This window comes from Mustela nivalis, assembly GCF_964662115.1.
Source record: "Mustela nivalis genome assembly, chromosome: 1".
NCBI classification, from domain to species: domain Eukaryota; kingdom Metazoa; phylum Chordata; class Mammalia; order Carnivora; family Mustelidae; genus Mustela; species Mustela nivalis.
Window position 1 is genome coordinate 83,804,409 of NC_139020.1, and position 12,984 is coordinate 83,817,392.

General features: G+C 34.7%; 1 protein-coding gene across 1 annotated transcript in view; it reads left to right on the plus strand.

The window, feature by feature from the left end:
* SMC4 (structural maintenance of chromosomes 4) overlaps window positions 1-12,984 on the plus strand; it is a 36,829-nt gene that overhangs the window by 2,543 nt on the left and 21,302 nt on the right. Inside the window, exons 3-7 of the mRNA XM_082687532.1 lie at window positions 75-253; window positions 714-905; window positions 2,450-2,626; window positions 9,816-9,980; window positions 10,230-10,357. Of these exons, the coding sequence (XP_082543658.1) occupies window positions 75-253; window positions 714-905; window positions 2,450-2,626; window positions 9,816-9,980; window positions 10,230-10,357 (841 nt within the window). The remainder of the gene's footprint in view (window positions 1-74; window positions 254-713; window positions 906-2,449; window positions 2,627-9,815; window positions 9,981-10,229; window positions 10,358-12,984) is intronic.

Below are 12,984 nucleotides of genomic sequence, written 5' to 3' on the forward strand. Positions count from 1 at the left end.
CAGTAGTTCTCTGAACTAATTGCACTAATATAGGCTTTTCCCCCCTTGCTTTCCCTTTCCTTTGACTGACCTAGAGACACCAAGTGAGGAAATTGATAATAGAAGTTTAGAAGAAATTTTGAATAGCATCCCTCCTCCCCCGCCTCCAGCAATGGCCAATGAAGCTGGAGCTCCTCGGCTTATGATAACTCATATTGTAAACCAGAACTTCAAATCCTATGCTGGGGAAAAAATTCTGGGACCTTTTCATAAGGTATTTGACTGTTTTAAGTAACTATTATAGGGTCATGTGTTTTTATTACAAGATGAATAAATCAGTTTTATCATGTTCATCCTGATTGACAACAAATGGTATGTTTCCTGTGTTTTTAACAACTGAAATTAATTTTTGTTTATACTGGTTATCTTTGGTACGACTTTAGCTGTTAAGTTTCCCCTCACAGAATAGAATTGGTGAGTTTTTTGTTTGAAGGAAGTATTTTCTCTATTAGAATGAATTTTGTAAAAAGTGAGTTAGAATGAGAATATGGTCTTATTAAAGGTGTTGAAGCTTGTGATAAAGGAGAACATGATGTAAGAAAACAAATTGAAATGAAACCTTTTAAATACTTAATAGTTTTGCTGCAAGTAAAAAAGGCAAGCACTTTAAATTAAATCAGTTGTATGGTATGAACTTTTTAACTTTAATTTTTTTTTCTGTTCTTTTTATGCAGCGTTTTTCCTGTATTATTGGGCCAAATGGCAGTGGCAAATCCAATGTTATTGATTCTATGCTTTTTGTGTTTGGCTATCGAGCACAAAAAATAAGATCTAAAAAACTTTCAGTACTAATACACAATTCTGATGAACACAAGGACATTCAGAGTTGTACTGTAGAGGTTCATTTTCAGAAGATAATTGATAAGGTAAGGGACTTTGAAGTATTTAGTTATTTGCAATTTCAAGTACGGAACATAAGATTTCCATACATTGTGCATTTATTATTTTTGGCTTAAATTGGCTTTTTAAAAAATCAGCGTATGTTTAAAGCAGAACAGATAATTATTTTATTACCCCCCAGATCTGATTTCATTACCTCCAGACCATATTTTCTTTTTGAGTAGTGTTGGTGGCAGCTGTTACACTTAAAATATTAAAATTTGTAGCCAGGGGAATGAATTATATGTAGCTCATTGTAGTACTTACCTTTTTAGAATAAAACATTGAGTATAATCCTGAGTGCCATCGAGGCATTCTTTCACTATAAATTTTGGGTTCGTTTTTAAAGTTGTTTTTATTGCTTTCAGATAAATTTCTTAAATTTGAAAATGTTACAAATGTTACTAATTTTACCATCTCCATTATTTTAATTCACATTAATGTTATTAGTTGTCTGTAATATGAAAAAACTCTGCTTCAGTTTAAACTATCCTTTATAAATAAAACCACCCTTTTAAAACAGGGAAAAGGCAAAGTTGATATGTTTTCTAGAAAAACAATTTTAGGTAAAATATTTAGCTTATTTACATGGTTCTGCTAGTACTCGTTTTTTTTCTTATCTGTTGAATAGCTAACGTTGGAAATTCATGGCTTAAAACTGACCGGTTGGAACCTAAAAATATAGAAACCTTCATAGTGAAGCGAGGATGTGACTTGGCTTCTAAGTTTTGTTTTTTAGATTTTTTTTTAACATAATGGACTTTAATAAAATTTACATGATGGCATCTATTTTGTTTCTTAGTGCTTTTTTATTGTACAATTTAGGTTAGAAAATGATTGCCAGTAAATCAGGTTTGATTTCTTTGCTTATTGTAATTATGTTTGATTTGTGTAAATTTTAAAAGCCATAATTTCAGAATGGGAAAGCTTTTAAGGGAAAGCAACTTTTTAATATTAAAGTAGATTTACACTTCATTTTTAAAAATTTGTTTGATTTTTCTAGAAATTGGAGGAATGTAGTGAATTCTTTGCAGTTCTTCATACCTTTCATTAATAGAATATTGTTTACCAAAAAGCGGGGGGTGGGGGGGAGGATTAAGCCATGTTATGCCATTATTACCTTCCTTTCCTTGGATCATTTCTTGCAGCTTTTAAAAAATGGGACTAGTAATTTAATCTGTCAACATGGCTTGATAATTTAGATGAGTTTGTTTCAGATATGGTGAGATTCTTGTCTCACTTCAAATGCCCTTTTTCTCAGTCAAATATATTTTGACTTGTTTGGAGGTGGGTTTTTTGTTTTGTTTCTGTTTGTTTGGCCTTTTGCTTTTTGTGATCTATGAGTAAGAGATCAGAACTTGGAGGCTATTCTTTGCTCAGAGGGTTATGTCTTAGAACTATTGCCAGTTTATATGCATGTTGAAGTTTTTAATCCATAGAATTGGTTTGAATATGAAGAGAATGAAATTTGGTGCAGACCTGTGACTTAATACCAACAATTGTTTTCTGGTTTTGTTTTTATGCAAAACAGGAAGGGGATGATTATGAAGTCATTCCTAACAGTAACTTCTATGTATCCAGAACTGCCTACAGAGATAATACTTCTGTCTATCACATAAGTGGGAAAAAGACAACGTTTAAGGATGTTGGAAATCTTCTTCGAAGCCATGGAATTGACCTGGACCATAATAGATTTTTAATCTTGCAGGTAAGTTTATTAAAGACTTAAGAGAGTCTCTTCTTTTTCTTTCTTTCTTTTTTTTTTTTTCCCCTCAATAAAGTTTAGAGGGTTATCCCCCTGTTGGATGAATCCTGTATTATTGAGGCCTTAAAGTACTGTAGCAGCACATCATGGTTTACATACTACAGTCAAGATGCGAATCATTATTTGCTGCTCTAGAAATTTAAGGAAATTCGTTCAAAACTATTTTCACCATAAGATGCTTGTTTTATGTTTGGATGGACTGACATACTTGTTCCGCTCTAGCAGCACGTAAATATTGGCGTAGTGAAATAAATATTAAACACCAATATTATTGTGCTGCTTTAGCGTGACAGGGATATTACAGCTTTTTATTGTTATTGTTTATATTTTCCTTTAAGACAATATTTTAAATGAGATTCATTATCTTTTAATAGTCCTTTACTTTTGTTCTTATCTGTACTAATTTTAAATAGCACAAAAATGAACTCTGTACACATGGTGTTTGACGATTTTACTTCAGTGCCTTTTTTTTTTTTTTTTTTTTTTACCTTGGCATGGTTAACTAAAAGCTTACCAAGCTGGTTTTTGTTTTGGTTAGAATGGCCTACTTGAACTACTAAATATTGGAAGACAAGAAAATAACTCCTATGTCATTATGAAATATCACAACTCTTTAAAGTCTTTTTAGAGAGGTATAAAACTAATACCTGGTGTTAAGTTGAATTTTATTAGGAACCCTGTGTTCTCTGAGTAAAGATATGTTTTACCAGTCTTGCCTGGTAAGAAAAATACCTAATTTCTTTTGTCTTCCCTTCAGAAAGTTATTAGTGTAAAACATGGCTTTGTCAGATATATTAATTCCTTTTTGATTTGAAGCTCCTTTCTTTTCCTGTGTTCTATCCAGACCCTCCCAAGAGCATAATTATTAAAACAAAACTATATTGTGATGTAAAATAGCTGCTGGTATTCTTTAATGTCTTATGCTACTGATTTTAAACTAAATTGGGAATTTTGATTTGGTATTGAAAGTTTCATTAGGATGCCTGAGTGTTCTCAGTCAGTTCCCATTGTTCTAGAATGACTTCTGTTACTATCTTTTGTTACCAGGCATGGTACATTTGTAATACTTCTGTAACCCAGACTTATTTAAAAATGAATATTGGGGGAAATCAGCTGCAGATATATTTCTTAACAGAATTTGTATTTACAAAATATGAAAATAAAGCTGTGTGTATTTGTGTATGTATGTTTGTCTTTAATCAAATTTAACTTATATAGACTTTCATATTCTAGGATTTGGTTTGGTTAATTATGGATTATAAGTTATTTCACTCTATAATACTATATTTTATAATAGCATTTTGCAGGACCCTATTCTTGTGTTTATTTTTGTTTATTTGCTGTTTACTGTCATCCTGGGATAATTGGTTAAAATTTTACATCTGTGCCAAGATTCCTCAAAATAAAGTATACTGCGTTTTAACCCCTGTAAGGGTAATTTTTTTTCCTTTGGCGCATCTTCTCTATATAATTCCATAATAAAGGAAGCTAAATAAAGTCATAACTTCCCAAAGAAGTAAATAACAGTAATTTTTTAATGTCAATTTCGTTAAACATGTACTTCTGAAGTACCTAAGCTTATGCCATTTGTCCTCCTATAATCACAACCTTTTTGTGTCCTTCTAACAAATTATTTAAAACATTTTTAATATCAAGGTAAACTTCCTAAGTAACAGATTTTCCATTTGATTAAGTTGACAGGTAGGAACCTTAGGAATTCACTTGTTAGGAAGAAGAAATAAAGATTGGACTAGGTAGAATAATGATGCCCTATTTAAAAGTTTGAGGGAGAGTGACAGTGGTTTCTATGGATGTTTAATTCCTTTTCAAAAGTTTAGACTCCTGCACTAACTTTTTAAAGCAGTTGAAGGTAAGTAAAAACTATGGTTTTTTAATTATCTTCTCTCCCATTGAAGATTTCTTTTAATGTGATTTGGGAGGCTGAGAACTTAGAGACAGCATAATATCAAAACAAAAGTGCTTAGTTTGACTAAAACATATAGACTGGCCAGTGATCATGCTAAGTAATCTGAATTAGGTAAAGTGAATATTGATTTTTAAGATTAAACACCATTAAATTTTAGAAGTCCATAACAGTAAAAAAAAAAAAAAAAATACAGTGTTTATATTGATTTAGTAGTTTTTTGAAGTAGACATTTCTAGTATTTGGATCCATTTTAAATTGCATCAGTTGATTCAAATGAGTACATGATGAGGCTATGTACAAAAATGATATAAAAGATACAGAAATGGTTAAGCCCTGTTTCTTGTCCTTAGAGGGATGCACACATGCCTTCAAAAAGTGTTAGATTATAATTGGCCATTGTACTTCTCGTGTTTGTACATGTCCTCATTTATATTTACCTTAATTCCAAAGCCTTTGTCCCCTTGTAATAACTGTTGGTGCAAATAAGTAGGGTTTTGTTAGGTCTCCATAGCATTTCATGGTAACTCTGACTTATAAATGAGATTTAATTGGTTTTGGAACATTTGTTCCAAAGTTAAAAGAATGATAACCTTAATGCTTTTATGGCAGTTCAAAATTACACTAATGATTGCTGTCTCAGGAACAGTTTTATAAACTCCTAAAAGCTACAACTATTGAAGCAATTTTAGTTTTGTCAAAGTTTTCAATTTCCTATACTTCTTGTCTTCATTATTATAAAATCTGAGATAGAACTTTAAATAAGAACCAAGACTTTTTTCTTCTTGTGTAGTAATTTGGAAATAGGTAACTCAGACCTTTGTTAATCCAGTTTATCTATTGTTCCTTTTTCTTTCCAGTTTATTTTTCCCAAGCCTGGCATGTCATACAAACTATTTCGGTTATAGTCTTAGCTGTAGAAATTAGTCTGTGCTATTTCAAAAGAGTTTTTTAGCTTTATCAGTTACCCAAAAGTATCTGATTCAACAGCCTCAGCTGTGAAAGAAGCTACTCCTAAGCAACCAGAATAGACATCAAGCTGTCTACCTACTAAAGCATTATCCTTTCTATTTATGTATGTATTTTAGGCCGATACTAACCTTGGTGATTTGGTCTGTTGTCCTCTGACGCTGACAAAGAGCAAATTAGAATAAAAATTTACTAGCAGAATATAAAGGACAATAATTTATGGTACAGGGGAAAGTAGAGAAAAGGTTATCAAGACAATATAAAAATTCAAAGCCCAGGAGTGTCTGGGTGGCCCAGTTGGTTGAGCGTTTCACTCTTGGTTTCTCCTCAGGTCATGATCTCAAGATGGAGAGCTTCAGCCTTGCATCTAGCTCTATGCTCAGCAGGGATTGTGCTTGTCCCTCTCCCTCACCCTGTACCTCTTCCCCATGCTCCAGTGTGTGGGCGCTTATGATCTCTCAAATAAAATCTTCGAAAATTTTAGAGCCCAGTAAGTCGGGGCCATTTAATTTTGATGCAAACACCCATATTTATCGTAAGAATCCTTCAAGCCTTTTTAGGAAAAAAGTTTTAATATAGCTCTGGACTTGAGTTTCTTGTGGTTCATACTTGCTAAAATTTGGATTCTGTATGAATTAAGAATAAAGAGCATCATACCTATTTCTTAGATTTTTAAGTTGTGTATTTCTATTTCTATAAAATAAGTTATCAAAAATAGTGCAACTGAATCACAATATCCTGATTTGCCACCTATTTTAGTGAGTTAAGGTTCAAGCCCTTGGTTATTATAAGTATTTTTTTGAAATATGTTTGCAATTTCTGTTACTCTTAAAAACCATAGTTGGGGGGCGCCTGGGTGGCTCAGTGGGTTAAGCCGCTGCCTTCGGCTCAGGTCATGATCCCAGGGTCCTGGGATCGAGTCCCACATCAGGCTCTCTGCTGGGCAGGGAGCCTGCTTCTTCCTCTCTCTTTCAGCCTGCCTCTCCATCTACTTGTGATTTCTCTCTGTCAAATAAATAAATAAAATCTTTAAAAAAAAAAAAAACCATAGTTGGTATTTTACATAGTTGCTTAATGTCTCTGATAGAATTAAAGTTTGTAGTAAAGAACAGCAAAAGGGGGGGGGGGCTTGAAATCTTACTCCGTCTCCTGAAGGTATAGAAGCTAGAGATACCTGGAGGCCTGTAGGGCTTGTCTGGCTTCAGATGCTAATATGAGAGCAACTTGAAATTTTTTTATGTTTTCATGCTGTCATTATTTGTGATTTAGGTCCTTGATATGGATGGGTGACTTTAAATTTAGGTTGATGCTTTCAAATCATTTCTGAAATGTATGAGCATATAACTTAGGCCCTAAATTAAAACTATATTGTATAATTTCACATGGGGTTAGGTATGTTTTCAGCAGTGGGGGTAGGGGAATGGTTTTCCAGGCACAGATTGTGAACTCCCAGTATATATGAAATGATGTAAAAAGGAAAAAGAAGAAAGCAAATAGTAGCAGGTGGTAAAGCAGGCAAAGAACATCAAGGAACAGAGCCATAAGAAAAGTCCCAGGTTGTCACTGGAGTTGCACAGTAGTTCTAATAAGTCAAATGACAGGTGGAGGCCTGAATGTTCTAGTAGCCTGTTGAATCAGTAGTACTAATCTAATAATAACTGTCTGGGGAAAGAAAGAGTGCCATGTAACAATTTAAAACTGAATGTTTTGTGGCACTTGTAATGGAACTATTTTGATTCATAAATGTCCTTGTCTTAACTTTAGCATTTTTATTTTCAACAGACTGCCGCCTTATTAGAATTAAAAAAATCATAGCTATATAGCCATCATTTTAACTGGGGAGGGAAGAACAAGTAACCCAAAAGAAGCTGCCACTATGTTTTACTCAAAGTTAGGCAGTCTCCTAATAGCATTATTCCATCTCTTGAGTAATTTTGGCCAGGAAAAGTATAATGCCTTTAGGAATATTTTTGTCAGTGTAAACTTCTACACTGAGTCCTAACTTCTGGCTATCCGAAAAGCAGCTACTCGAATAATACCGTATGCCCCTTTGTCTAAGATTTAAATTCTCTTGGCCTAGTTTTTCAATCCTCTTAAAACAGGTGTTCAGATACTCAAATTGAATTAGGCAGTATATTAAATTATCAGATGTCAGATATTTTTTGTTTGTAATATAAACCCAAAAAGAGTACTATCTCAAATTAGTGATTCTCAGCTGGGTGTAGTTTTACATCCCTATCCTCAGGATATTGAGCATTGTCTGGAGACACTGGGTTGTTACAGCTGAGGGCGGGGCGGTATGCTCCTGGCATCTTGTGTGTAGAGGTCAGAGATACTACAAAGCATCCTGTAATGCCTAGCAAAACTCCCCACAACAAAGAATATCCAGCCCAAAATGTGAGTAGTGTTGCCGTTGATAAAACCTGCCTCCTTAAAAACTTTGATAAGACTCTATGCTTCCTCAAGGGCTGATGTTTGCTTGTTGTAATCCCAAACTTTGGATGTTATTCCAGGTTTAATCCTAAAACTTAAAGCTAATACTGTAAACATAATACTGTAAACATATTGAAAGCAGAATAAAAGGTTTTTTATAAATATCTACATATTTTAAAGATTTTATTTATTTATTTGACAGAGAGAAATCACAAGTAGATGGAGAGGCAGGCAGAGAGAGAGAGGGGGAAGCAGGCTCTCTGCTGAGCAGAGAGCCTGAAATATCTACATATTTTAAACACTTAGTTAAAACACTATACATTACTGAAGGTTACAGAGAAATAAAAAAATAACAAGCTCTCTGGATAACATTTTACTTTGTGTTTGATAATAATGTTCTGTTGTGTTAAACTATAGAAAGGTGATAGTGTACAAAAATGTTAAGTTATTTTTTTAAATGATTAGATTTTAAATGAACTGTTTGTAAGTTGGGGGGGGGTGGTATTTGTTGTTTTGTTTTGTTTTGTTTTTAAGTAGACTCCATGCCCAACGTGGGGCTTAAACTCACAGCCCTGAGATTAAGAGTGGCATGCTCTACAGACGAAGCCAGCCAAGTACCCAAAGTTGTTTTTTTGTGTTTTTGTTTGGTTTTGGGTTTTGTTTTGTTTTTTCTTATTTTTATGTGGGAGCTTTTAGTAAATATGACTTTGTCATTACATTGGCAAGATTTACTCCAGATTTTTGAGATTTATTCATAAATACTTTGAATATTTAAATTGAGGAAGTGGTATGCTTTTTATGGGTATTCTTGATTTTTTTCACCCTTGTTATTTTGCTGAAATAAAGTTGTAGTATATATTTTTTCTTCTTGCCTCATCTTCTGTTGTAATAGCACAAGCAGGCTTGTGCTGTGAAGTAAAGCAGCAGCATTTTGCCTCAGCATGTTTAGACAAAATTTTCTCCACCATGAAACTAAGTGGCTGCCTGGCAATCAGCCTTGAAGGTTACTGATTGTGCATTTTTCTTCTTTTTTCCTTTGTAATTAAATTACATAAATACAAATAATGCTAATCTAAGAATTTTAATTATATTTTAAAGTGGTTATATTAATTGCAATTAAGTTTTCCAAATTCATATGTACCATGACCTTTAGTTTTTGGTCATTTGGATGTCTTGTAGTAAGTAGGTAATTTGCTTTTTTCTTTAATGGTCTTGATTTTAGGAAATTAGGGCATTAAATTTGAGATGTCCTTATAGAGTCCAGCACTTGTTGAGGAACTCAACACCAGGTTTATACAGAAAGTTGAATAACGTACCATCTTGGGACAGGATTCCTACTACAGTTGAGCTATGAGGGATCTTTTTGAAAATTCATTGTTTCAGAACAGGAGCTCTAATTAGGTTATTAAGAATTGATAATGTTGCCAAAGTAATTGTAGGTTATGTGAATTTCTTGCTGAGTTTTGCTTCATGGAGAAGTTAATACTTTTATTTATTTTTTATATTGAATGAACTTTTTAGATAGGGAATCTTTCTTTGGCTCTAATACGTGTATGTGACTGTATATTGTAATTTTGTAAGAGTTTGTGTAAGGGAGTTCAAATATATATTAACCACCTATGAAAGTGAAAACTCCTAACACCAGTGGAGAAAACATTTTTATTTATATCTTATTAAATCTCATTGAACGACTGATTGACATCATTTAGTTGTTGGTTACTGTTGGGTTTGATTGTTTCTGATCCTCACTTAAGATGATGTGGCTAAACATAGACAGTAAGTGTGTAATACAACTTTTTTTTTAAGGGTGAAGTTGAACAAATCGCTATGATGAAACCAAAAGGCCAGACTGAACATGATGAGGGTATGCTTGAATACTTAGAAGATATTATTGGTTGCGGACGGCTAAATGAGCCTATTAAAATCTTGTGTCGGCGAGTTGAAATATTAAATGAACACAGAGGAGAGAAGGTGAGTTTTCTGTAGACTTTTCTTGCAAATCAGACTGTTTATTGAACAGGTTTTGTTGAGTCAAATCCTAAAGTTAGAATTATTGAAGAAATCTACTGTTTAGATTGCTCATTTAAATGCCAAAAAGAAATCTAAAGTTCAATGTTTTATTAATATTGTTGATGTTTTTGTCCAATGTGGGTATATTTGAAACTGAAGCTATACATATAAAGCATACTTGAATAATCTGTACACACAAAATTTTTATAGTTAAACAGAGTTAAACTGGTGGAAAAGGAAAAGGATGCCTTAGAAGGAGAGAAAAACATTGCCATTGAATTTCTTACCTTGGAAAATGAAATATTTAGAAAAAAGAACCATGTCTGTCAGTATTATATGTAAGTACATTAATTTATCAGTTCTTATTTCTAACATTAAGCTCTATCTTTCCTATAGTAAAGAAAAAGATAGAAAAAAATTCTAAGAACTTTTATGTAATTCATTAAATTAGGGTCTTTTACCATATTATTAAAGTTGATTATTTTTATTTCATTTTAATTCTAATATTAATTTCAGGTATACACTGTAGTGATTCAACAATTTTACATTTAGTACTCATAAGTATACTTTTAATCCCCTTAGCCTCTTTGGCTCATCCTGTCACCTACCTTCCCTCTGGGTAACCATCAATTTGTTCTCTGTACTTAAGAATCTCTTTTCTTGGTTTGTCTTTTGTTCTTTGATCCTTTTGTTTTATTTTTTGAATTCCACATACTCGTGAAATCATATGGTGTTTGTCTTTCTCTGACTTTTTTCACTTAATATTATACTTTCTGGATCCATCCATGTTACAAATGTTAAGATTTCATTCTTTTCTTATGGTTGTGTGTTTATGTACCACTTTTTTTTTTTTTTTAAGCGTTTGGGAGAGTATGTGCAGGGCGGCAGAAGGGGAGGGAGACGCAGACTTCCCCTTCCTTCCCGTCCAGCGCAGGGAGCCCAGCACAGTCTCAATCCGAGGACCCTAGGATTATGACCTGAGTCCAAGGCAGACATTTAACCAACTGCATCACCCAGGCATCTGGTACCACATCTTCTTTATCCGTTCATCTTTTGATGGACATTTGGGCTATTTTCATAGTCTGGCTATTGTAAATGCTGCAGTAAACATAGGGGTGCCTATTTCTTTTCAAATTAGTGGTTTCATATACTTCAGATAAATTCTAGTAGTGGAATAACTGAATCATATTTCCCCATATTTGGGAACTTTTCAGCATTATTTCTTAAGATAAAATTTCTGCCCCCATTTCTTCTGAGATCCCTGTAATGCAAATGTTATTACGCTTGATGGTGTTGCTGAGTTCCCACTCCGCATTTTTATTTTTTTCCTCCTTTTCAACTTGATTGCTTTCCATTACCCTGTCCTCCAGGTCACTGATCCTTTCTTCTGTTTTCTTCTGTTCTATTTATTCCTTCTAGTGTATTTTTAATATGAGTTGTTGAGTTCATCTCTGGTTGGTGGTTTTCTGTGTTTTTTGTTTCTTTGTTGAGTGTCTCAGTGAGGTCCTCCACTCATAATTCCAGCTAGGATCTTTATGACCATTACTTTATCTATCAGACATATTGCTTATCTCTATTTTGTTAGGTCTCTTGTGATTTTTGTCCTTTCATTTGAGACATATTTCTGTGTTTTCTCATTTTGTCCAACTCTGGTTTTCTGTGTGTTAGGAAAGTCTGTCTTCTGCTCTTGAAAGTAGTGGCTTCATAAAGAGGTGCTATAATGCCCTGCATTGCAGTGTTTTCTGTTCACCAGAACTTGCCACTGCAGGAATATCTGTTATGTGTTTGTTGCATGTGCCCCCACTGATGTGGCTAAGCTGCATTTGCCTTCAGTGTTGTCTGCAATAGTCTCTCTGCCTTTTGGGCAGGTTTGTTCCCTCTGTTGTTAGTGAGTTAGTCTGGGGCCACTTTGAGCTTGAGTTTAATCAGACTAGGCATTTGCCAGAGATACAATAGCACCGAACTACAGGACACTTTCCCTGTTGTCCCTTGAGAAGCTTCTATTGGTAAGCAGGGTCTGCAGCCAGACCAGGTGTCTGCTCCCAGCCCACTGCTGGGGTTTAGTCAGTCTTCCCCTCTCCCCAGGGCAGGTGTCACTTTGGAGCAGTTCTGGTTCCTGTCTGTGCTGCTTGCACATTGCCAGGCTTATGGCACCACTTTGGGTGGGCTCTGGCCAAGGGCATTTTATTAGAGAGGGCAGGATTTCAGGAGAATTGGGGGAGGGTGCAAGCTCTTAGCAAGATAAGTGGAGGGTATTGGCATTGCACTTGTTCATGCAGCTATCTGTGTATCTAGGCTGGGAGATAGAGGAAGGAAATGGCTCCTGCTAGCTCCTTTGTTTCTGGAAGAGTCTTCTAAAGCTGTCTGCCCTTCCAGTCCAGCACTTGCTCTGAGATTAGTAAATAAATTTCTTTCACATAAACCCCAGTTTTCAAACTGCTGCTTCTATGCTCCATCTGGCTTTTTGTGCTGTCTCTTGAAGGGTCCGGTTTCCATATCCTCTCACCCTCTCCTCTCTTCCTGCTGATATTTTAAGTTAAGATGTGACACCCCACTGATTATCAGAACTGTCATAATTAGGCCCCCCTAGTTTTCAAAGCCAAATGTTACAGGGATTCCTCTTCCCCATACCTGGGATTCTTGATGTGTCTCTTTCCCTCCCTTTTTTTTTTTTCCCCTCCCTTTTTTTTATGCTTGTGGCACCTCTCCCTCCCAAGAATAGTGCCTTGGGTCTCTGTGGTCCCAAGCCTGTCTCCGCCTTTCCTACCATTTTCAGTGTGGCTGGCCTGTTTACATATAGCTCTGGAGAGTGCTCTGCTAGTCTTCATCATTTTCTGGGTTTAAACTGATGTGGATGTTACCTATTGTATCCTTGGGATGAGGTGAACTTAGGACCTTTCTATTGTCCTACCTACCCCTGAAGTCCTCAAAGTTGACTTTTAAGAATCCTACTTTTAGTTGGGAG